This window comes from Squalius cephalus (assembly GCF_949319135.1).
Source record: "Squalius cephalus genome assembly, chromosome: 21".
Classification (NCBI taxonomy): domain Eukaryota; kingdom Metazoa; phylum Chordata; class Actinopteri; order Cypriniformes; family Leuciscidae; genus Squalius; species Squalius cephalus.
In genome coordinates, this window is record NC_137142.1 from 33,689,538 (window position 1) to 33,717,332 (window position 27,795).

The 27,795-nt window shown below is 37.2% G+C and overlaps 1 protein-coding gene across 1 annotated transcript in view; it reads left to right on the forward strand.

Annotated features, from left to right (window-relative positions):
* The first annotated feature begins 499 nt into the window (after nucleotides 1-499).
* The window catches only part of ggps1 (geranylgeranyl diphosphate synthase 1), a 31,585-nt gene continuing 4,289 nt past the window's right edge, over nucleotides 500-27,795 (forward strand). The window contains exons 1-3 of the mRNA XM_079855674.1: nucleotides 500-830; nucleotides 5,400-5,494; nucleotides 13,127-13,197. Of these exons, the coding sequence (XP_079711800.1) occupies nucleotides 5,422-5,494; nucleotides 13,127-13,197 (144 nt within the window). The 5' untranslated portion in view covers nucleotides 500-830; nucleotides 5,400-5,421. The remainder of the gene's footprint in view (nucleotides 831-5,399; nucleotides 5,495-13,126; nucleotides 13,198-27,795) is intronic.

Sequence of the window (27,795 nt, forward strand, 5' to 3'; positions counted from 1 at the left end):
GATTTTGTGCATATATATATATATATATATATATATATATATATATATAATATTTTTACTGGGATTCTGCTTTCTCTGTCATCGGTTATTTAATTATTCAACTAAGTGATCAAAATTCAATTTTAAATAGAATAGTTGATTCAGTATTTTACATTAATAACTTACTTTTATTAATATTAATAAAAATTATATCAAAGGTATAATTTATACACTCTGTAAAAGTTTACCCCAGTAGTGGGGTAAGATGTACTCTTTGAATAATTATACATTTTGTTCTATAACAACTAAATTAGCAAATGTTTCTGTTTATTTCCTATAATAACACATTGGCTGATGCATCATCATCTGTATGCAAAACTTATATCTAAATATGTTACACATTAAAAGTAAACGCACATTGTTCTTAAGGGTGGCATTTTACCCTATAACTACATCTACCATAATTCAATGCGGCGTCAGGGGAAAAAGGCCCCACCCACTTTCTGCGCATGCTCTGTGTGGACTCCATGGCGTATTTAAGCGCGAGCAGAGGGGATGAGTGAGCTTCCTGTCAAACCCAGACATGACAGATCAACTGAAGGGTCTCTGGCGCGTCTTAAATATCTATTCTTTTTACATATAGCGGGATATTAGTGTACTAAAGATGATGAGGTGCCGTTTTGATCGCGTTCTAAATGGGTTGTGAATCGAAGTGGAGTTAAATTACCGTCTTTGGCTAACTGGCTAATGCTAGCGAGCTGGCTGCCAGTGAAAAAAAATTGAAAGCGGAAGAGTGACGTGCTGGATTACGAAAGCGGAAGTGCGAGGATCCAGATTTTTCGATCGAAAAGGTGGGTGGGGCATTTATTTAACTTTGTTACCATACTATCATTTTAACTAATGTACATTAATAATAATAATAATAATAATAATAATAAAATGTTATTGTTAATTATTATTATACATGTAAATTAAATAAATAGTAATGAAGACAGTTCATTTATTATATTATTATTATTATTATTATTATTATTATTATTATTATTATTAGATGTGCATTTGTGAATATTTAGCTAAGATTATAATATATTAAGTGAAATTGTTTGGCAAATTACCGGTACACAGACACATGAATGAATAAATAAATATATATATATATATATATATATATATATATATATATATATATATATATATTATATTATATTATATTATTTATATATCACAATAGCAAGCATGATTTTGAAGATCATCCTTTTTTTGTGCTATACTGTTTATTTTGCACATAATACTTGTTGCACCATAACGTGGTAAAGTAGTGGATTACCTTTGGCTACTATTATGTGTATTACTTGTGTCTTCTAATCACACAGCAAGGCTTTGAGTTAAACCCTCATTGTGTTGTCAGTGAAAGCTGGAGCTGTCAGGCTGTAGTGATGGAGCGAGAATGAAGAGCCATTGTTGGATCATGTTTCATACGATCGGTCTCAAGTTACTGCCTATTTATGTTGTCACCAGTATGAAATATATAAGTATATAAGCCGATAACCGATATATTGGCCGATGAATCTAAATCCAAATTTTTATATAATTTTTGAGACCGTGATTACAAAAACAAAAGTCTAACCAGTAAAATTCATGTCCCAAACACACAATTATAATATTCTGCACATGTTGCACTTAACTAATATTTTTTCTTTTTTGAAGTGATTCCAATCATATTTCAAGCGGTTCAAAATCGTCATGTTGAACATTGCGCATCTGAAGAGTCTCAGCTGAAGGAAATAATCCATTATTAATCGGCTTTAATATATCGGCCAAACTTTCTTATCGGGCCGATAACGGTACCATTAAAAATTAACATATATCGGCCGATACCGAACAACATCTGTGACCCATTTTTGTGCCCCGACCCTCCAGTTTAAAACCCCTGTCCCCGTCCTGGTGTGTGTTCCCAGTCCTGGTGTGTGTGTTCCCTGTCCCCGTCCTGGTGTGTGTTCCCTGTCCCCGTCCTGGTGTGTGTTCCCTGTCCCCGTCCTGGTGTGTGTTCCCTGTCCCCGTCCTGGTGTGTGTTCCCTGTCCCCGTCCTGGTGTGTGTTCCCTGTCCCCGTCCTGGTGTGTGTGTTCCCTGTCCCCGTCCTGGTGTGTGTGTTCCCTGTCCCCGTCCTGGTGTGTGTTCCCTGTCCCCGTCCTGGTGTGTGTTCCCTGTCCCCGTCCTGGTGTGTGTGTTCCCTGTCCCCGTCCTGGTGTGTGTTCCCTGTCCCCGTCCTGGTGTGTGTGTTCCCTGTCCCCGTCCTGGTGTGTGTTCCCTGTCCCCGTCCTGGTGTGTGTTCCCTGTCCCCGTCCTGGTGTGTGTTCCCTGTCCCCGTCCTGGTGTGTGTTCCCTGTCCCCGTCCTGGTGTGTGTTCCCTGTCCCCGTCCTGGTGTGTGTTCCCTGTCCCCGTCCTGGTGTGTGTTCCCTGTCCCCGTCCTGGTGTGTGTTCCCTGTCCCCGTCCTGGTGTGTGTGTTCCCTGTCCCCGTCCTGGTGTGTGTGTTCCCTGTCCCCGTCCTGGTGTGTGTTCCCTGTCCCCGTCCTGGTGTGTGTTCCCTGTCCCCGTCCTGGTGTGTGTGTTCCCTGTCCCCGTCTTGGTGTGTGTTCCCTGTCCCCGTCCTGGTGTGTGTTCCCTGTCCCCGTCCTGGTGTGTGTTCCCTGTCCCCGTCCTGGTGTGTGTTCCCTGTCCCTGTCCTGGTGTGTGTTCCCTGTCCCTGTCCTGGTGTGTGTTCCCTGTCCCCGTCCTGGTGTGTGTTCCCTGTCCCTGTCCTGGTGTGTGTGTTCCCTGTCCCCGTCCTGGTGTGTGTGTTCCCTGTCCCCGTCCTGGTGTGTGTGTTCCCTGTCCCCGTCCTGGTGTGTGTGTTCCCTGTCCCCGTCCTGGTGTGTGTGTTCCCTGTCCCCGTCCTGGTGTGTGTGTTCCCTGTCCCCGTCCTGGTGTGTGTGTTCCCTGTCCCCGTCCTGGTGTGTGTGTTCCCTGTCCCCGTCCTGGTGTGTGTGTTCCCTGTCCCCGTCCTGGTGTGTGTGTTCCCTGTCCCCGTCCTGGTGTGTGTGTTCCCTGTCCCCGTCCTGGTGTGTGTGTTCCCTGTCTCCGTCCTGGTGTGTGTGTTCCCTGTCCCCGTCCTGGTGTGTGTGTTCCCTGTCCCCGTCCTGGTGTGTGTGTTCCCTGTCCCCGTCCTGGTGTGTGTGTTCCCTGTCCCCGTCCTGGTGTGTGTGTTCCCTGTCCCCGTCCTGGTGTGTGTGTTCCCTGTCCCCGTCCTGGTGTGTGTGTTCCCTGTCTCCGTCCTGGTGTGTGTGTTCCCCGTCCTGGTGTGTGTTCCCTGTCCCCGTCCTGGTGTGTGTGTTCCCTGTGAGTGATGGGCTGCGACTGCAGAAGCTTGTCTCTGTCGTGTCCAGTGCTGCACTTCCATGAGCGCGACATGGACATGCTGTAATAAACTGTCCCTGTTGATGTTCGAGCTCTCATCTACTGTTGTGTCACTCCAATTGCTGAGATGTAACTGATCGAATGAAGTGTTTTTCTCTAAATGACCTAATTAGATTCATTCTGAAGAATTGCAATACTAGATCCAATTGTCAGTGAGTTTGAGTTCTTAGATATCGATCAGAATGATTTATAGATATTTGACTGTTTGTTGGTCATACATTGATTTAATATGCATGATCACTTAAAACCTGATGTTATAAATGGCAACATTTTATCTGGTCATCATGTAGGGTTATTCATTTAAAAACAATGAGTAATTAATAACGCCAATTATTGTGTTGTGTTAAGGTAATTTTAACCGTGGTTTAGGAGTGTCTTTAGAATTGTCCTAAATCTTTGTAAAATCACTTGAGTGCATAATTGCTTTTATACAATGGCAGCAACAGCAATAAAACACCAGTGTTCAATAAACAGCTACTTTTTTAAAATCATAATAAGCAGAATAAACAATTGAGCATTTAAGAATAATGCTTTAGGTCAAAATGTTGAACCCTGTTTTGTATGTGTGTGTATAATGTATACATTTATGTGTGTATGTGCACTATTATTCAAAAGTTTGGGGTCCGTAAGGATGCATAAAATTAATTAAAAGCGACAGTAAAGACATTTATAATGTCACAAAAGATTTCTGTTACAAATAAATGCTGTTCAAATTCATCAAAGAATCCTGAAAAATAAAATATCACATTTTCCATAAAAATCTGAAGCAGCACGACTGTTTTCAACATTGATAATAATCATAAATGTTTCTCATGTGATCATGTGACACTGAAGACTGGAGTAATGATGCTGAAAATTCACATTTAAAAATATATTCAAATGGAATACATTTATTTTAATTTGTAGTAATATTTCACAAGATTACCGTTTTTCAGGGGGAAAAAAATCCCAAACGTTTGTACAGTACTAAGGATATTGCATTTTATACACATTTATTAGGCTATACTTTAATGAAACATTATACATTTTTCAAAGCTAAATTAGATTGAGTTAGTTCAAAATACAGCCTATATGATCTTCTGATTACAGCCCTTGTCAAATGAAATTGAGCAACATGTTTAAAGGGTTAGTTCACCCAAAAATGAAAGTTCTGTCAGTAATTACTCTCCCTCATGTTGTTCAACCCCGTCAGACTTTCGTTCATCTTCAGAACACAAATTAAGATATTTTTGATTAAATCTGAGAGCTGTCTCACTCCTCCATAGGCTTCTCTGTTATTGAAACTTGCCGGCCAGAAAGTTAGTAAAGACAATGTTTAAAATAGTCCATGTGTCTACAGTGGCTCAACCTTAAGTTTATCAAGCGACGAGAATACTTTTTGTGTGCAAAAATAACGACTTTATTCAACTCTTCATTTTCTTCTGTGTTTCTCTGAGTGAGTTCACGAAGTGTAACAGCGCAGCGCTTCTGGGTTGTACATCAGAACGGAGGCTCACTATTGGCCGACACTGGTCATGTGTGTGATGCTGACCAATAGTGAGCCTCCGTTCTGACGTACAACCCAGAAGCGCTGCGGAGGAGTGAGACAGCTCTCAGATTTAATCAAAAATATCTTAATTTGTGTTCTGAAGATGAACGAAAGTCTTACGGGGTTGGAACAACATGAGGGAGAGTAATTACTAACAGAATTTTCATTTTTGGGTGAACTAACCCTTTAAAATAGGATTGCACATGTTCTTCTGGAACAAATCATGCCCTGCTCACTGTGGGAAAACCCCAAAGTGTCCCGACAGTGCATGCATAATGTTCGGAGTTTACCAGGAAGTAAAGCCAATTGAATTAATAACAACTCAGCCAAGAATAATTGGCTGTGCGTCTGGCATTTAGAGTTTATTGTGGAGGCTGTTTTACACACACACACACACACACACTCACACTCACTAAAACTCTCTCTCTCTCTGCAGGTTTCTTTGTTGAAACGAAGGGATGGATGGAGAGAAAAGAGCAACTTCTGAAAGGATTCTTCTGGAACCGTACAAGTACTTGTTACAGCTGCCAGGTAAGGCGTTACATGTGACGTTAATTTTTGTCTGCATGTTCAACGGCGCTGAAGAAATAGATCACAGAAAATAAAAAAAATACATTTACTCATCAACCACCGTCATGTTATTCAAAAACTGAGGCTTTCTACGGTGAAAAACTTCATTTTTTCCCATCAACAACATGGTGATCATGGTAGTCAAGCAGTACCTGAGTGTGATTGAATTTATTTAATAGTTTATTTGAAGTTATTTAATAGTTTAACACACAATGTAAAGGGATTGTTTACCCAAACAGTTTCTTTGATCTGTTTGAACACACAAAAAATGATATTTTAAAGATTATTTGTAACCAAACAGTTGATGGGCCCCATTGACTTCCCTAGTATGCAAACAAACAAAAAAAAAAAATAAAAAAATAAATAAATAAATAAATAAATAAATAAATAAATAAAAAATAATAATAAAAAAAAATAAATATATATATATATATATATATATATATATATATATATATATTAGGGCTGGCAAACGATTAATCGTGATTAATCGCATCCAAAATAAAAGTTTGTTTACATAATATATGTGTGTGTACGGTGTATAATTATTTTCTATATATAAATACACACACATGCATGTATATATTTAAGAAATATTTGCATGTATATACTGTGTATATATATTTATATTATATATAATTTATATTATATATAAATATTTTATATATAAATAACACATTTTTCTTAAATATATATATGCATGCGTGTGTATTTATATATAGAAAATAATTATACTCCATACACACACATATATTATGTAAAAACAAACTTTTATTTTGGATGCGATTTAATCGTTTGACAGCCCTAATATATATATATAACAAGTATGAATGATTGATTTATTATAGCCATATAGACATTGATAGCGGTGTTCTTGTTGTTGTATGGAAAGGATCTAGGATATGTGAATATTTTTTAGTTTTTCCTTCACTGTTCTGCTTTCACAGAAGAGAGTCAGTCATATGCATATGGAACAACATGAGAACGAGTAAATGATGATGTTTTTCATTTTTGAGGGAATTATTGCTTTAAATGTGGATGAATGTCGTAGAGATATTAATAGTTTGATATATTGAACTTGGTCTAAAATCTAGTTTAAAGGGTATTATAAGAGGTATATATCATGGCTGTAGGAAAAGTGCTTTATTGAGATGAAGGGAATTTCAGTGGGACGGTATAATGCAGTTCTAGTACAGTGCGCTACACTTAATTTATTACAGGATTATGCAGCGGTCCTAAATGAAACAAATGACGTTTGCTGAAATATTTCCACATTTATAAGCGCGCATTTTGCATGACTTTATTTTGACCTGCTTTAAGCCGGAATAATTTAAGGAGTATTGATTACTCTTTTTAAATTGAACTCTTTGTGCAAAACGTTTCTGTCAACAAATTTGGCAAATGCATTCCTGTGGAATCACTAACAGCTGGAAAGAGCTGCTTTAATTTAACGTAGCAAAGTGAAAATACAGCCTGTATGATTTTCTGATTACAGGCCTTGTTGTCAAACGAAATTGAGCAACATGTTTAAGTTAAGTTTTGGTTGGTCAATAATGGAATAGTTCACCCAAACATTAACATTCTGTCATCTTTTACTCAATGTCATTGTAGAACTGCACGATTAATCGTTAAAAGATGGCGATCTCGATTCACTGCGAGTACGTCATGTAAAGTTCTTTAGTGCGCTCGCATAGTTGCAATGTGAAGCCAAACCAAAACTAACTGAATGCATGTAATGTATCAAAACATGGACTTTGGTTCTGGCCTTGGTGCGGACTCTCAGGTGTGAAAACGACATAACGCTGATGTTTACGGTAGTGATCAAAATAGAGTAAATTACCTTTTGAAAGTAGCATGGCACTTCAATGATTTTATCAATTACGTCGTTACACCAGTAGGTGGAGACAAGACTTTTAAACTAATGTATTTGTCATTGAATCATTCATTCAAGCGATTTATTTGTTCAAAAAAGTGATGAAGAAGTTAAGGGAGTCATTGAATCATTCACTCAAACAGTTTAAAAAATATATCTAATTCATTCAGATTAATTAAACATTTTAAATAGACTGCAGCAATTAACATCTAGTCCAGGGGTGGGCAAACTACGGCCCGCGGGGCAGCATACGGCCCGTTAGGCTGTTTAATCCGGCCCGTCGAGTATTTAAAAAATTGTCTTAAGATCACATTCATTTAGCCTTTTTCTTGCAATACTTTGCATTATATATATATATATATATATATTGCGTTGCATATATTTGACAATCGGAATATCAGATATTTCATGCCATAGCTAACAAATGTAATAAAGGAAAAGTGACATAAAAGCAGATCATCGTTCATTCAGCGCTGTTGTGGCTGCGGTGTGTCACGTAACATGCAATGACGCGTCACCATGGAAACCAAACAGACAGCAACTTAAGCGCATAGACTTGTTGCACGTTAATGTTTTTTCCTTTTTTGGAAACTCACAGAGAAAAAAAATGTTTGGTAACCGCTTGCACACCTGTTTAGTTTTTCCTGTTTTGATTTGTCTGCTATTTAGTTTCTTGGCTCCTCTGGATTTGTGGATGTATCCTGACTGATTCCGTTTACCGACCTTTATCGCCCGGCTTTCGACTACGCTCCCCTGTCTGCCATTTAACATTACAGAACCCGGTTTTGTTCATTAAATGTTCTGATCTGCCTTTTGCTTTTTATGTTTTATTGTATTATTCTTAAAATAAATTTGTATATTCGTTTATTTCGGGGGGTTTTTTCCACAAATGTATGACTTTTGGAAGTGCAAATTGATTGCCGTATGCAGTTTTAATAAATTTTAATGAACCCTTCTGTCATTTTTACTCTAATTGTACACTTGCAGGTGTTTTGTTTCTAATTTACTGTTAGGCCCATTAAATAATAATAAGGATAAACAATATTTAAAAAGTATAGGCTATAATTATCTAACATCTGACTAATTAAAAATGAACCTCAAAACATAACATGCTAAATGGGGGATATCTAGCATAAATAATGTATTGTCAGAATGTCGTCTCTCAGTTGTTGAATTTCGCGCAGACGTTGCCACGTAAATGTGTTTGCTCAGCCCAATCTCGTGAAAGTGCGAATACCACGAATTGTATTTGTAGTGCTTATGATACGCAGTTTTCGTGTGCATATGATACTCACTTTATGGCGTGTAATAGGCACGCACTCCGCACCCCTAATCCTAACCAAGGGGTTTACAGTGCGTAGCATATTATGCACGCAAAAAAACATTTTTGGTGTATAAATGGCACGAGAAATAAAATTCGTGGTATAGATACATTACACACTTTCATGAGATCGTGTTTCATAATCTGCTACTGGGCCGGCCCTCTGTCAAATTTTAAAACCCAGTGTGGCCCTTGAGCCAAAAAGTTTGCCCACCCCTGATCTAGTCAGAACCTCTAGTAAATTACATGTTATTTAGTTTAGTTGTCTGTCCAGAATCGTGGGAGAATCGTGATGTCTGTTAAAAAACAAACAAAAAAAAGCGTGATTCTCTATTTGTCCAGAATCGTGCATCTGTCATTTCACACGTTCTTCTGTGAAACACAGGAATGCAAAACATTTGTGAAAGCACACAAAAAGCGCATTGAATATAATTTTTTTTTCTCCCATCACTTTTTTTTTTTTTTTTTTTTCATCACTGGATCCCTTGTGAAACTGACATTTGAATCTGCAATATATCTCATGAAGTGTTTGAGTAATACGAGAGGTCAGGTATAGATGGAAAACAGCATGTCACATCGCCGGAAGCTGCTGTCACTGCTTGACATTTCTTGTCAGCTACCCATTTTGTGGTATAAGCATCATCATCGTAGAAGTCAGAAGAGCTCAGCGTTCAAGAAGTCTGCAGTCAGCACAATGCACAACGAATGACAACATCATGCGTCTATTATTAACTCCTGCTGTCGTCTCGTGAAGCAAGAACCAGCGACACATGAACAACAGATCCACAGAATCTAGTAGTTAAAGGACTATTTGTGATTGGTTTTGTTCCATCCTCCTTATGTGTCCTTTTTTACTATTTACTATAATGTAGTAAGCTTATATTTCCAATTTGGCAAAGGACATTTTGAATGGTGATCGCTTTGGAAGAGTAAGTTCATGTTACCATGAAAAAATTGTCACCCCTTACAGTAACACTATTTTACAGTGTCCTTGTTACATGTACTTGCATAGCAATAACTGTAAATTATGCATAATTACATAATTACCCTATAGTAAGTACATGTAAATGCTTAATATTACTTAGCACTTAAATATATTGTAACACTGACACCTTAAAATAAAGTGTAACCCCCCTTACTATCTGAATAGTTTAATGGCTGCATATTAAATTATGCATTCAAGGTTGTAAAATTGTCAATGAAGGAAAACCTTTGGTTGCCACAACTTCCGTTTTCTACTATCTTGCAGATTCTCTCTCTCTCTCTCTCTCTCTCTCTCTCTCTCTCTCTCTCTCTCTCTCTCTCTCTCTCTCTCTCTCTCTCTCTCTCTCTCTCTCTCTCTCTCTCTCTCTCTCTCTCTCTCTCTCTCTCTCTCTCTCTCTCTCTCTCTCTCTCTCTCTCTCTCTCTCTCTCTCTCTCTCTCTCTCTCTCTCTCTCTCTCTCTCTCTCTCTCTCTCTCTCTCTCTCTCTCTCTCTCTCTCTCTCTCTCTCTCTCTCTCTCTGAAAGAATGTTTCCAGCTCTAATATTCAGTTTGCTGAAATACTGCTGCAGCATCACAACCCGTTCTCTTGTTTTCCTGGCGTCCTCTTGCAATTTTAATGCTGTCTTTAGTGAGCGTATGCGGAAGACGGCCCTCTCGGCTAGTTTTTGCTGAGGTCAGGGAAGGAATGACTGAGGAACTGAAAGTGAACAGCGGTTCAACCAAGTTCCTCAAGAACACAGGCGTGAATGTGAAGAGATTGAGAGAGACTGCAGCTGGTCATTAATTTGCATTTAAGGCGAGACACCCCAGGTGTCAACTAATAAATATCACCATACTACACTAGTTGATTGATTACATTAATAATAGCAAACATTTTTTGTATCACAAGTTTTCTGAAATGTTATGTTTAAATATGCAAATGAGGTGTTGTCTAACTAATTTGCATACATCTCTAGAACAAAAATCTGAACATTGGATGAAGTCAGGTTTATTGTTTCATTTATTTGATATGTGACCCTGGACTACAAAACCAGTCACATGGGTATTTTTTTTTTAAATTGAGATTTATACATCATATGAAAACTGAATAAATAAGCTTTTCATTGATGTATGGTTTGTGAGGATAGGACAATATTTGGCCGAGATACAACTATTGTAAATCTGGAATCTGAGGATGCAAAAAAAAATGGAAACATTGAGAAAATCGTCTTTAAAGTTGTATTTTATGTTCGTGATTGTGCTGCATTCACTCACAAAAATACATGTTTTATATATTTACAGTAGGAAATTTACAAAATATCTTCATGGAACATGATCTTAATATCCTAATGATTTTTGGCATAAAAGAAAAATCGATAATTTTGACCCATACAATGTATTGTTGGCTATTGCTACAAATATACCCGTGCGACATGTGACTGGTTTTCTGATCCAGAGTCACATATTAGAGCCACATATTAGAATAAAATGTTGTTTAAAATCAGGAAAATTATATATGAACAAACCCCTTTGTAAAAACCTTCATAATATAGATAAGATGGTGTATGTAAGTGTCACTGAAGTGGAGATTTCTGGCTCAATGTAGGAGGAAAAACTCATTTTGAGAAAACGGCCTTTAAAGATACTGTAATTGAAATCACAGATGCACATAGATAAAGTGCTCTTAAAGATAGTTAAAAGTGTATTTTAGATGTTTTCTTTCCACTAGTCTGAAAAAAAAACACTTTATGAAAAGCCAAAGCCTGTTTTTGCCTGTCGTGTCTCGCCTTAAGTGGCTGAATCTCATTAAAACATGTTCAGGTCACATTTCACCCCAGAATCTAAAGAGGTTTGATTTTTCTCGATGCAGTGAATCCAGACGCTGCTTTACTCTAATGGGAATCACTGAAACGAAAAACCCCGAGTGTACAGACATTTTTACTATAATAAAACGTGGGTTTAATAATCCATTTTAATGATTGCATTTTAAATTAACTCATTGTTTAATTTTAATTTAGATTAAATTTAAACAAAATAATTTCAAATCAATTACAAATTAAGTTTGCATAACCAAAGTCGGTAATAAAAAAAATTGTCCGGTACCGATAATTCTTCATATTTGAAAGCCGATAACCGATATATTGGCCGATAAATCTAAATCCAAATTTTTATATAATTTTTTTGGAGAGCCTGATTACAAAAACAAAAGTTTCACAATTAAAACCCATGTCCCAAACACACAATTATAATGTTCTCATTATAATTTTATGTAGCCGATATGACAGCACATGTTGCACTCAACCGTATTTTCCTTTTTGAAGTGATTACAATCATATTTCAAGCAATACAAAACCATTATGGCGAACATCTGAAGTGTCTCAGCTGAAGGAAATAATCAATTATTAATTGGATTTATCATATCGACCAAATTTTCTTATCAGGCCGATAACAATAACATTAAAAATGAACATATTGGCCGATGCCGATATAGCGAGCATCCCAAGGTTAAACCGTATTGACATTGAGTGTTACGATTTCTCCCATTCTTAAATGCTTAGATGGACCATTTCTAACTTTTCAAAATCGCCTTATTACTGTAATGCACAAAAAATATAATGTCAGATTCATTTAACCCTCAATAATCCAAAAAGAAAAGTGTGACATGTTCTTGACGTATTTCATGATTCATCTGACCGTCTTCATTAGTGAAGGGCAAACGGAGAAAGGGAAACCGTGACACATGAAGGAGCACCGCTGCCAGTCAGTCATTAGATCAGTGTATCTGCACTAACACACTCCGTGAAGCCTCGAGTTGCAGGAGGCTGGAGGGGAAAGGCTCATGAATGGAGATGAAGTGAGATCAATGATATTCATATATACTCGTCAGTCCTCAGCCTTCGAGTTTGTGTTTTAAAAGGCAAAAATGGTTCTATTGATTTATAACAGTATTAAGACTTGCTGCTTGTTTCATGCGTCATCATTAGGGTTGCAAAATTCCAGGAATTGGAAACTTTCCATGGGAATTAATGGGAATAAACTGGAAATTTGCTAAATTGCAGGTTAGCCTTACTGGAACTTAAATGTTGTTGGAAAAATACATCTTGCAGCAAAGTCTTGGTTAAAACATTGGTCATTGGGAATAAGTTTTTATTTATTTATTTAACATTCATTCTTTTTAGTTGTTCAATGAAATAATTCATTAAAGTTCTACTCACAAATAAATGTCAATAATTTTGACATGTCTGCTTATGACCAAACTAAATGTTTTGCATTTATGTTTGTGTATTATATAGTTTGTATAAATTCCAATTAATTTCCGTAAAAGTTTCCAACTTGGAAAAAAACCATAAAACAAACATCAGCCCTTATTTTACATGTTTGGACTGCAACTAATCTTGATTTCTTGTCATCTCTCCCCCTTTTCTCTGTTTTGATAGGAAAACAAGTCAGAACAAAGCTCTCTCAAGCGTTCAACCACTGGCTCAATGTCCCAGAGGATAAACTTCAGGTAAGGGTTTGTTTGTGTGTTTAGTGTTGCTGGATTGACTACGATGTTTAAATGCATTGTGGAAGGTGGGAAACATTTAAGTCCTTTGAATTGACTTGACTCTGTGATCATTTAGCCGTGCCAAACCATGCTTTTGAGGCAATTCTCAACAAAAAAATTTAAATGTTTTTTTTGTTTTTTTTACCCCAAAAACAAGAAATGAACTCATTCTTGAAATCTTTTTTTTTTTTTTTTTTTTTTGGTTCTCCATCCTTCCCAATGTTTCCCATTAGATTCAAAGCCCTTCTTTGGTTCAGAACCGTGATAATGCAGAAAGTAATTTTTATATTTTTATAATGCATATAGTAATGGATTATTATCTTAAATTTGGATCCATTTCTCAAACAAAGCTATTGCACTGGGCAATTTTGAGATTTATGACTCTTTGGCTCCTTTTTTGCCAATGGTTCTCTTTAGATTTTCATTAATGTGAATTTCATTGTACTATAGTTTAAAATTGTAATATGATGGTTTATTTTAATATGCATAAGCTATGTATTTTTGGAGGGCTGAATTAATCTGCATCTTGACAGACTTTTAGATTGGATCTCCCTGATTTTTGTGTCTGCCGAGGGCAAGGTTTAAACAGACATAAAGCAGCAGATGCGTTTCACTTCTGTTCTGCTCAAGAACTTGGCAGAAAACCTGCCTTTGGATGCTTTGAGCTGCTTTCTGAAAGACCTTTTAACAACCTACTGTCTTTGTTTGATCATTAAGAGAACAGTTGTTATCGCATTACACTGGCTTCTGTCTTGAATCACCAAGTAGTCTAAATGTTTCCTAACATTTAACACGACTTATGTTAATTAAGTATTCTTGTAGCAGTAATGAAGCTTTTACATGATCGTTTGCCAGCCTCTCTCTGACCTTTGCCTGTTTCTGAATTGCTGCTGCACCTTTAATACATTTATATGCAAATGGACTTGATTATGATATTTATATGTAGCTAATTATTGGTGGTCAGATGATTGTGATGTCATAACCTCAATTTGCATGACATTAATATTGATTTTTTTTTATTAATTTTTATTTTTATTTTTTTTTTGTGTGTGTGCAAGCCGGTTATTTAGTGTTTTATCTTGTTTTTTCTGCACTGGCATGGCAGAGACTGAAAATGATCAATGCAAATAGATTTGAGCTCTTATCCATCACATCATGGGCCATTTTCAGCATTCTGCCCTTCAGATTGAGTTTGCCGGAGGATAGTGTTACTGCAGAGAGAGAAATAAACGCACATGCAGGATCCCTGAAGCTTTTTTTGATCAGTGATTGATTTTGTCATTTACTCACAATCATGAAACTCCGAACTCATTTTGTATTTGGCTGAATAGAGAAAATTAGGCAAAATATGTTTTCCGTATAATGGGTCTCATTCATGAAACACGAGCAGAACGAATCTTTGTGTAAATCGTGTGTAAAGTGATTCTGGCGTAAAGTTTCGGATTCATTAAAATGTTCGTATTTCCCAAATGTTAGTTGGTACGAAAGAAATCTACACCTGCTCCCAGCCACGCGTAAATAGTGCGTTTAACATCCGAACGTTTTGCTCATTAATAAGGCTGCATTTTAATTCATCTTAATCGGGTACATATTTACACAGCATTTTGAAAAATATAGTAATTACATAGCCTACGGTTTTTCTTTTTACTTTTATTATGAGAGCCAGTAATAGCATCTGCAAACAGAACACAAGTCCGCAAGTCACAAGTGTTGCAGTCAAGCTTCATGTCGAACCATTTTCTTTTCACTTCTGGGACTGTTCAATTAACAGATGAAACTCCATTAACTGCATCTGCTGCCAAGCTTCCTTTTTTTTAGGACCTGATACGCCACTATGTACGCTTGAAAATAAAATGTGGCGTTTTGAATGAACTTCTGATAATAAAACTTCAATTTCTGCATCTGAGAAATTTCTCTTTTTCATTCGCTTTTGAGAAGACATGTTGAAATCCTTCGTTTGGTGTCATAATATGATGCCCATATATAGTTGTCAGTCGGATTTAATGGGCGGGATTTATGGTAATTGAGTGAGCGTGCACGCGCATCCCATTTACGACTGATTGGAATTCATTAACACACACACACACACTTCACTATCACATCTGACGTTTACGAAGTATTTGTGAATCAGGAGAAGAGTTTTCGGGAAGGTCTCTTTACGCGCAAATCACTCACATATTTACTCGTATATTTACGAATGTTTCATGAATGAGACCCAATGAAAGTATTTATTATTATTATATATTATAAAGGTGTGTGTGTGTTAGGGGTTGCACGACTACTGATTTCTGCTAGTCGATTTCTTATCAAAACAATATTCGAGTTACTCGACTACTCGTGGTTCATGCGACTGTAAATGAAAAGACATGAAATAGTTATTATCAATAAACCTTTATTAGCCCAATTCATAGCCTAATGCAACAATTACATATGTAAACTCTTAAAACATTATAATTATTATTTATGAGTATGACATTATTTAATTTTCATGTAACACAGAGTAAATCCAAATAAATATCCGTTTTTGCCTTTCATTTCATACGCAATCGCTTTTAGGGGCCGTTCACATATTGCGTCTTTTGCGCGCTAAAGTTTGTTATTTCAGTAATGTAGAGTGCGGCAGGCGCGCTCATAATGGAAGCGACGCGGTCGCGGCGCGCTCGTTTTTCCAGGCGCATCTATGCCGCGGCGAGATGAAAATGTCTCAACTTTTCAGAATTCCGCAAGAGGTGGGCAGGTTATGAGACAAAAACCAACCGATAAGCTTGCATTTCCGTAACAACATCGAAAGCTCGGCCGAACAGCTGACCATAGCTGTACAGGGCAAGTTTTTATTTCTCATTTCCATATATCTAGTGGTAAAGCTAATGCAAGGGCTAGAAATCATTAATCCTTTGCTGATACTTCCTCGTCAGCGCAGTTCATGTTTGCATAGCAACGACAGACGCCATGGGAGCGCAAGCACTTGTGGAAAGAAGGAGATCGAGCGTTTTTAGACGCGATATGTGAATGGCTCCTTACAGAGTTGGCAAATTACGATATTTTTGTCATCCTTGATGAAATACTTCCACACATCTGATGTGTGGTGTCTGATGGTGACGTTCGCCATTTTGAATTCATTTATGGTTAATGGGCGCTCGAGTAGTCGATTGTTTCCGACAGCGCCGAATAGTGGTTTAAGTAGTCGATCTCTCGACTACTCGACTAGTCTGTGCAAGCCCTAGTGTGTGTGTATATATATATATATATATATATATATATATATATATATATATATATATATATTAGGGCTGTCACTTTGCGTTCGAAAATCAATTGCACAATCGTTCGGACCAACCAACACAAGTTTCGAAAATGAAAACAGGGAATCGATTTTGACGGCCTTCTCTCGGTGCGCGTCCAGCTCGTCACGATACGCCCGTAGTGGACGTGCGTCACACAGCAACTGCAGGCTCTGACACACACACATAACAGCAGATTATACTTCTGCATAATGTGTCTCCTTTTACAAAAAATGTGAATTCTGCTGGTGTTCAGACAGTCTCATGCATACAGAATCGGGCTACAATCGCCTACGTATAGGCACGAAATTGTCTAACAATTATCTATTATCAATTATCTATTATCTAACAATTATCGCCTAATTGTTCACGAAACTTCACGCCAATAAATCATCAGTTGTCCGTGGATTTGGCGTTGAAAATGGAAACGTCTTTAGACATGGAAAATCGATTTTACAATCGATTCAATGAACACTTATGTCTCAAATCAAAAGTGTCAGCACTAATATATCTATATATAGGTGTATATATGTATGTGTATATGTATGCGCATGCACATTTTCTTTTTGGTACACAATTTTTATTTTTTATTTCCTAACCCTGTCAAGCTCCAGAATTACTCTAAGCATCATAAAACTGCCTAGGCTACAAGTCTTCTGAAGTTATACCGATGTTATATTCGTGTGGAGAACAGACTGAAATTAAGTCGTTATTGATTGATAATCTTTTGCCACCGCTGTCAAATCTCATTCACATTTGTGTTCAATTAAAAAACGCAGCACCTGTTTGTGCCAGGATTGATGTCACCTGCTCCAAACGCCACTGCAATATTATGGTTTCTTTGTTCCTTCTGAACCATTTGGATTATTAGTACAGACCACAGACAGTCATTAGACTATTAGTTTCTACATTTTCGTTAAATGTTTAGCTGTGCTAGTCTTTTCTCCCTGTTTGTGACGTATATCTGAGTGAAACGGCTTCTGGAACATGAACAAATGTGGGCGGGGCTTGATTTTGTCTGAGAGGAATTGATTGGATGGTTGTGGTTTGCTATTGGATGCATCTCATGTGAGTGACAGGTTGCCCCGCCCTCATCATCATCTCAGAAGAGATTTCGCTGCAAGATATTCTGATTCAAGATTACGGGCCACATGAATTTAACAAGATGTGCACAGATAAATCAGTTATAATAAATACTGCAATATTCCATAAATGGAAAAAAAATGTTTTTCATTTTGAATTCACGTGACCTTAATATTGATTACGCACAATGCATAAATGAGTTACAGTATTGATTATCAGTGATCGTCTTAAATTAGGGTCTGCTTCTGAAACAAGGCTATTGTTTGACTTTGGAAGACTTCAAATACAATGCACAAGATGAGTGCATACAAGTCTATTTATATGGTTTAACTCTACAACAGCTGTTGTTTCTAAGGCGAGACACTACAGGAAAAACCTTTTATATATAATATAATATAATATAATATAATATAATATAATATAATATAATATAATATATATATATATATATATATATATATATATATATATATATATATATATATATATATATGTATGAAGAGTTCAAATGCAAAAGCCTCTAAGTGCCATCAGAAATTTTCTTCTAGAATGATCATTTTTATCTATCTCGTATATATTTAAGTTCAGTAATTTCACTTAAATGACAATTAATACCTGTAGGTAATTTTCATTGGCATTTAAGTGAAATTACGGAACTTAAATATGCAAGCTTGATAAAAATGATCATTCTAGAAGAACATTTCTGATGGCACTTAGAGGCTTTTGCATTTGAACTATGTATCTATATCTATATAAAAATCTTGGCCAATACCGATAATTCTTTATATTTGAAAGCCGATAACCGATATATTGGCCGATAAATCTAAATCCAAATTTTTATATAATTTGAGAGCCTGATTACAAAAACAAAAGTCTCACCATTAAAATCCAAGTCCCAAAACACACAATTATAATGTTCTCATTATAATTTTATGTAGCCGATATGACAGCACATGTTGCACTTAACCGTATTTTCCTTTTTTGAATCATATTTTAAGCAATTAAAAACCATCATGTTCAACATTGCGCATCTGAAGTGTCTCAGCTGAAGGAAATAATCCATTATTTATCGGCTTTAATATATCGGCCAAATTTTCTTATCAGGCCGATAACATCAAAAATAAACATATATCGGCCGATACCGATATGATGGCCGATATATCGTGCATCCCTACTCGTAACCTTCATCAGAATAATTTCCTCTTGCAGAATCTCTTCTCTGATGACGAGGGCGGAGCAACCTGTCAATCACATGAGATCCACCAATAGCAAACCACAACCGTCCAAGCCCCGCCCTACATGTGTTCTTGTTCCAGCAAGCGTTTCAGATATACGTCACAAATAGGGAAGAAAAGACTTCTGTTTCATGCTGACTTTAAGTTGTGTGCATATATGATGTGACAGGACAGATATATTGTTATAGCGAGCGTTGTTAATTAGCATTAAACGTACTGAAGGCTTTAGTCTGCGAGCGATCATACTGCACTAAGCTATGCTAATCTTGTCATTGTGAATCAGCTGATCTCCGTCAGTGCGTTATGTTATCTGCTAAGTCCGTCAGATCACATTCGCCCGGCTGTTCAACAGCTCTCCTTTTATCCTGAATATTTCATTAAAGCTCTTCTGGCAGGGGAAAGTCAGGCGTTCGTGTCAGTTACGCTGTTTTACGGAGCCTGTCGTCTCCGCTTCCACGTTTATTTGATCTTGTGAATGGAAAACATCTTCCCTTTGGATGTGTGTACTGTGTAGAAGCTCTAGTTGAATCATTATAAGGGTTGTTTATATCAGGTAAGGGTTTTTTTCTGCCGTACATGGTGTGAACTTTGAATCATTCAAGCAATTTTCATGTTCATAATACGGGACAGTTTTTACACTCATTGTGTTTGTTGTGATGAAGGCAAGAATTTTGTAATTTTGAAGATGTCATTTGTTTAGTTTCTAATAAAGTAGATATTTTGATCATGAAGCTGTAGTAAATGCCTGGTCGTTTGCTTTGACAGAAATTCAGTTGAAGTCTGAAACTCAAAATCATTTAGTAGATGAACCTCAAATTTGATGAATGTCCATCACTCATATTTTGACATTGCAGGAACATTTTGATTGAATGATTTAATATGCATTGATTTTCTAGTCAATTAAGTAAGTGATGTATCTTTTCTTTGAAGTCACTAATGGACTCATCATGAGTCAAGATCCGAAAATGAACCGTACAAGTTGTGCATGTGTGAGGAACAGATGACGAGTCTTTATTCAATCTTCCCCTCCGCTGTAACTCGCAGTGTTTGATTGCAGTGACACATGAGAAGCAATGGCGTCAGCGCTCTATTTTTATAGTGCATATGATTGTATTGTCTATTTCAGAGCTTTAGGGAACGGTAGGATTGTCAGTGAAATATCAGACATTTTAGAATAGATATATTGTATGACTTCAGAAGCCGTTAAATATAGTGCACGCGCCTTGCTGTGCTATTTACCATTTTTGGAGCTTGCTAGTATAAAATCACATCCTCTTGTTTGTTATGTGAAAAACTGGAGCGCAGACATTCTGCCTACGAATTTGGGCTGAACGATTAATTAAAACAAATGAGAAACTATTAAAACCAAAAAATCTGATTTATGTAAATTAATACATGAGCTGTATTTTTTTCATTAGCTGGGTTTCCATTCAAACGACAAACGTGAAGCGAATCTTTTCAAAGTTCGCAAAAAAAATTACAAATGCGAATTAGGTGCGTTTCCATCAAGTTGTTCGAGCGGATGATGGTGGTATTGGTAACCTAGCAACCAACCGTAAATAACACCGTCAGCGGAAACTGCCGATTGGTCACATGGGTTTAATGTCCGCTACGTCAGAATTTATTTGGCTAATGCGTTTCCATCTTCTATTATTCGCATTAAGTCAAAGACAACCTCCTCGAAATTTGGTGCTTCCATCTCTCGTTTCTGATGCGATACTTCAAAATGCGCAATAAAAACAGGGTGATTGAAACATGGGTATTGTAAGCTCTCATTTCAAAATTAAGAAATTAAGACATAAATGGTAGTATTATAATTTTACAGTTGCACTGTTAAAAAATTACTATAACAATACATTTTACAGTGCATTACAATAGTTATTTATTTTGTATTATTATTATTATTATTATATTATATTTAATTCTATATAATAATAATAAATAAAGTTATTATATAGAAAAATGTATATATAATTACAGATTTTTTGCAATATTTTTTATTTAACCTGATTGTTTAACCTGAAAAAAGCACACGGAAACCATTTCTTAAAAAAAGTGTTTTTCTTATCATAATTGATTTATTTATATATATACACACACACACACACACACACACACACACACACACACACACACACACACACACACACACACACACACACACACACACACACACACACACACACACACACACACACACACACACACACACACTCCCCTAAAGTATTATTAGGAACACCTGTTCAATTTCTCATTAATGCAATTATCTAATCAACCAATCACATGGCAGTTGCTTCAATGCATTTAGGGGTGTGGTCCTGGTCAAGACAATCTCCTGAACTCCAAACTGAATGTCAGAATGGGAAAGAAAGGTGATTTAAGCAATTTTGAGCATGGCATGGTTGTTGGTGCCAGACGGGCCGGTCTGAGTATTTCACAATCTGCTCAGTTACTGGGATTTTCACGCACAAGCATTTCTAGGGTTTACAAAGAATGGTGTGAAAAGGGAAAAACATCCAGTATGCGGCAGTCCTGTGGGCGAAAATGCCTTGTTGATGCTAGAGGTCAGAGGAGAATGGGCCGACTGATTCAAGCTGATAGAAGAGCAACTTTGACTGAAATAACCACTCGTTACAACCGAGGTATGCAGCAAAGCATTTGTGAAGCCACAACACGCACAACCTTGAGGCGGATGGGCTACAACAGCAGAAGACCCCACCGGGTACCACTCATCTCCACTACAAATAGGAAAAAGAGGCTACAATTTGCACGAGCTCACCAAATTTGGACAGTTGAAGACTGGACAAATGTTGCCTGGTCTGAGTCTCGATTTCTGTTGAGACATTCAGATGGTAGAGTCAGAATTTGGCGTAAACAGAATGAGAACATGGATCCATCATGCCTTGTTACCACTGTGCAGGCTGGTGGTGGTGGTGTAATGGTGTGGGGGATGTTTTCTTGGCACACTTTAGGCCCCTTAGTGCCAATTGGGCATCGTTTAAATGCCACGGCCTACCTGAGCATTGTTTCTGACCATGTCCATCCCTTTATGACCACCATGTACCCATCCTCTGATGGCTACTTCCAGCAGGATAATGCACCATGTCACAAAGCTCGAATCATTTCAAATTGGTTTCTTGAACATGACAATGAGTTCACTGTACTAAAATGGCCCCCACAGTCACCAGATCTCAACCCAATAGAGCATCTTTGGGATGTGGTGGAACGGGAGCTTCGTGCCCTGGATGTGCATCCCACAAATCTCCATCAACTGCAAGATGCTATCCTATCAATATGGCCCAACATTTCTAAAGAATGCTTTCAGCACCTTGTTGAATCAATGCCACGTAGAATTAAGGCAGTTCTGAAGGCGAAAGGGGGTCAAACACAGTATTAGTATGGTGTTCCTAATAATCCTTTAGATGAGTGTATATCTCATAATTTAATTTTATATATATAAATAATAATTAATAATAAATAATTATTATTAAATAAATTAAATAAAAAATAAAAAAAACTTTTTTACTCAAATCATTGTCAGAAAGAAAATATGTATTTGGAATGATGTCATGTCGCAGTAACCATTTTAGTGTATATTTTTTTTCCAAACCATTTTTGAGGAGCATCATCGGAAGGATATTTCAGTAACCGGCCCTGTTGTGTGTAATAACCAGATGATTGTGTGTGTTCAGCGTTCATGTTCAAGTCTTTCCTCTGGCGAGTGTTGACGTCATTGTAATGATCTGAAGCGGTGGCTATTTCTGTGTCCTCACAGTATCTGTGCGGAGGGCCGTTTCTGAATCATATTCAGGGCTGGTTGGTAATCAAGCGATTGCTCATGTTTCTGACCCGTCTGGTTGAGTCCTCCCTGTGGCGTGGTTTAGTTTATCTGGCTGTAAACTCTTCATGAACCCGTCAGCATGTCTGAGCGAACACAGCGACTCCAGCGATTCAGCTCATGTTAAACTGAACAGGCTGAAATCTGAAAATATAAATCATAAATCCTGAGCTGATAATACTCGTATTGGATGTTCACTGAATAGTGTCACTGTTTCCTCACAAACATTGATTTTCTGCCTGAAACCAAATATTGACTGTTTCTTGCTGAGAACTATATTTCTTTAGACTAGAGGACTTGTTCTCTCACCCAGTTTCGTGTGTGTGTGTGTGTTTGTGTGTGTCTCTGTGTCTGTGTGTCAATAGCTGTTTCCATTACCCTTCAAATTGCGCAAATTGAAATTGCGAATTGAAAATGCGCCCAATGGAAATTTCGCAAAAACTCCCATTTATCGCAAAAAAGTTTTTCCGCTCACATGAGGAGGTTTTTCAGGCAATTGGAAAAATAAATATTTTGCAAAACTGCCATGGAAACTATTTTTGCACATTTACAGGTCACCTGACGTAGATGACGCGGTGTGTTTGGACAGAAGACGAGACGGAGCTCTTTATTAAATTCATAAAAGACAGAAGAATTACAGGAATACTGGATTCTAAACCTCAAAGAAATGCCACAATCAAGAGCTCGAAGCAGAAATGAGGGAGAAACACCCAGAAACTCCTCATATGTGCCGCTCACAAGTATAATAAGGGTCGTTCCTTACCATTAATGCTTGGAAAACACACATACATCTCCTTTGATTAATAATGATGGCCAGTGCAGTGGCTGAGATATACATAAACCAACCCAACATCCGTCACCATGATTTTTGGAAGGACTTATCGTGAGAGGAAAAAATTAAGTTTTAGTCGCATAACATCGGTTAATGGAAACGCCATCATTTCGCAATAGTTTTTGGCCACATTTAGGAAAAATAAAATAAAATAATAATAATCGCAAAAGTTTTGTACAAATCTGTAATGGAAATGTTAATTTTGTAATGTTTGTGTAAGTGAAGAGGGTTCAAAGTAGTCAAGTCAGCTTTATTTCTATAACGCATTATACAATAGTTTGTTTCAAAGCAGCTTTACAGTGATAACAGGAAAATTATGCATTTCGGATGTTCGGTTGTAAAGATCATCAAATATTAATTTCATCTTCTATAAAGCAGTTCTGCAAAAATTTAGGTCATCGTCCAGCTCATTCAAGATCAATAATTATGTTGAATATTAAGTGGCAGAAATCCTGTTTTCATGAGATGTTTGGGAAGTTTCTTAGGAGTTTGTGACTGGACCTCAGTGTGTTATAATATATCTGAGTTAATGCACTTCCGTCAGACGTCAGAATTCTGAATCAAATGATTCAATAAAAGTTGGTGAATCCCCAATAAATATGTCCATGTCATTTCCACCCCCCAAAAAAGCAAAAACACAAAATTATATTTTGCATAAAGGAAATGCAACCTATTTTTCATTTTAAGGTTGTTGATTTGCATTGTGAAAATTCATGAGCTAATTGTGTGTTGTAGTGTAATTTTCATGAAGTGAGTGAGAAAATAATGTCACTGCTTATAAAGAATTAGTCTTAAAGTCCCCCTGTGGTGTAAATCCAGCTTTTAATGTTGTTTGTGTCTAAATGGTGTTTTTAATATGCTTTAAGACAAACCATGTGTAAGTTCATAAGTCGACAGCATTGCTGAGTATTTCCTCCTTAAAACTGCAGTGAACCAAAGACAGTCTCAAAAACACAATCGCTGGTGTTTCTGACGTCACAAACTACCTTGTAACCAATCAGATCAACGTGTGATCGTCAACCAGTGGATCTCTGAGCTGAGGGAGTGAGTGGAGGCGGGGCTCATTTGCGTATTCATAGAACCGTGCATACTAAATGAGGCAAGGGTGTCAAGTTACATTCAAGATATTTTAAGGCATGAATTGTTTCAAGGAAAAAATGGTTTAAATGTCATTCTGGTGATCAAAGATGAGTTGTAAGGGACACAGTTATTGACTGCATGAGCGGATACTCTGAAACTCGTTCAGTTTGATCTTTTTGTCTCTCGAGTGCGACAGTTACATCAGATCTATACCCAACATGATTTAGTTAATTCAGGCTATCAAACCTGCGTTCACACCGACCATGTTTAAATCGCTGTAGGCCGATTAACTAGAACACTACCAGAGGCTGATTAAGATTTTTATTCATTTTTTGCTGGCATTTGCAAGCAAGCTAGTAACATGGATGATGTCATCGAAGGATGATGTAATGCTTCTCAAATGCAGACAAATTCAGGAGTAATCCTAATCTTGGAAGGAATTCAGACAGTAAGATAGTTGAACACATCAGAATCAGCGCTTGTTCTTACAGATGTCACCCTGATATGCAGTGAATCCGAGGTGTGTGTGTGTATAGAGGCACCTCACTATAAGAAGCATGCTTTCAGGATAAACGTCTGACTCTGGCCACATGTTATAGTTTACTGTCAGCGCGCTTCAGCTTCCGTGCGAGAGCTTCTCAGAGCAGCTCTTGATACACACTCGTTAAGGTCAACCTCGTCTCGGAAATCTTTCTGCTGGCGGTTTTCCTTTCCCTCCGTTCACCGTGTGTGTGTGTGTGTGAAGCGGAAGCCAACACTGACGCCCCCTGGTGGAGGTTCCGGTGCCGCAGCTTTTGTTGTGTTTCCATGTTGAGTTTTCTAGTTCTGTTGTGTTGAAAAGTTCAAGTGTGTCTTAAGAAGGTTTTACAGTGGGCTGGTGGACTTGGTCTAAATGCAGTTCTGGTCCTGGTGACTTTTAGGAAATCAAAGGCCTGTTTCACAGCATGTATCATTCAAAAAAAAAAAAAAAAAAACTTTTTAGGATTCATGTATTTTTCTATATCTGATGCATATTTATTAGTCATAAATAAATTAAACTGGTAAGATTTCTGCACTCAAATTTGTTTTCAAAATGAATTTATTTCTTAGAATCTGTTCATTCAACAATTACGTATATGAACATGGTTAATAAATGGCTAGCTGTGAATCAAGCACTATTCAATTAGTGTATTGGATTGAAACAAATCTGATTGACAAATATATAAACCTGGTTATAGTGTTTTTAAAATGCATTCAGTTTATTAGCACTGTTGCAGAAATCTGCATGACATAATTGGCATATGCAATAAATATGTCATTTAAATGAATGGAAACTTTGTATCAAATTCAAATGCATGAATCTTAAATGTAGGCCTAAATATTTTGAGTATCCGCAGGTTGCATGGATTTGTTTTGGCTCACACTGCTGTGATTTACTGCGTGTGTGTGTGTGTGTGTGTGGTTAGTCAGTAAAAGCGTGTTTGTTGTCCTGTCTGTGGAGTAACAGGTCATATGAGGTCGTGTTCAGAGCGCTGACGCAGCACGCATGCACACACACACGCACGCACACACACACACACACACACACACACACACACACACACACACACACTGCTCGACTCAAGCTCCGGTGTCATCGATGATCACTTTAACAAGTGAATCCGTTACCCAGCCTCCCCTCTGCTCACCATATGTTCCCTATCAGCGCTCGAGTGTGTGTGTGTGTGTTTCAGTGCTGAACGCAGATTCACTCGTCAAGATCTTCACCTGTTCTTTCTGGATTTATGGTATTCGATTGTTTATATCGTATATAGAATTTATATAATTAAGTGAGATATCATATATTCTCTTGTACTATATTGTAAAAAATATTAATGTAGATAGATTTTCAGTGAGAGATTGTGTGTGTTGTGCTGCTGCATTTTACATAATGTGTTTTATATTATATACATATAAAAGTGTTTTTTTTTTTGTTTTTTTTAGCAGTAGGCTATCATATTGAGATTTAATTACTGATGCATTAAAATAACTATTAAATTGGTCTACACTGACATCTTCATAATTGTTTTCATTTTTTTTTTCTTTCATCTAATAGTAGGGATGCACCAATATCAGTATCACGCCCGGTATAATGATTTTAACTTGATTAGCACAAGTGACAATAATAAATTGTACATTTGATTATATTATATTACAGTAGTCAACATTTGAAGTGGATCAGAAAAGTTCATCAAAGTTGTCCTATAAGACAAGAACAGGTTTTGTTAAAAATTCATGTATAACTTTGATGAAAGGTTTTGATCCACTTCAAATGTTGACAGCTGTGTGTGTGTGTGTGTGTGTGTGTGTGTGTGTATTCTATTAAAAATATATACTCACCTGTTATCTTCACAAAAGGAAAGCTTGGTTTAGATTTAATTATGGTAAAATACAATGAATGCATTTCTTTGGAGTGAAGCTTTTCATTATATTAATAAAAAGAAATAGCAGTGGGCAGTCATTAAGATTTAATTAGTTGCATACAGATGGTTATAATTTCAGATTTTAAATTGGCCTGTATTTATTAGTAGTAATTTTGGATCTCTTGTTTCCAAGAATTATTTAATTGTATATGTATAAATGTATACTCTCAGTAGGCCTGTGTGTGTGTGTGTGTGTGTGCAACAAAGTTTCTGCGGGTTTAGACAAACACCTTTTTCCTACACAGTAATCGTGCATTTAATGATCAGCGATGTAGTTCTGCTCTCAGGGAGTCTCGTGAACGTGTGTGATGACCTTCACTGAACACACACTGATGGAAAGTCTGCATTTCAGACACACCCTGATTGTAAACACTCCTGTGTAATACAGTGCAGTGTGTGTGTGTGTGTGTGTGAGCCGCTGCTGCTCTCTGCAGGCCGTCACCTGCATTACAGCTCGTGTGGTCCGTACACGTCTCTGCTGAACATCTGAGATGGACTGGTGGTGTTTACATCTAGTATTAAGTCCTGTAATCACTTTTTCATGATTGCATACACATCACATACACACAGACTTCACAACTGACCCGTCACATGATCTGAGCCATGTTGATATCAGTCGTACCAAAGTATTGTTTGCAGGCTTGTTTATGTGTGTATTTCAGCATTTCAGATTAGAAGCAGTGTTTGATTGACAGGTGAGTAGGCCTGTCAATCATTGTTGTCAGTCAAAGTTTTTATGTTGTGCTTTTCACAGTACACAATAATTCAA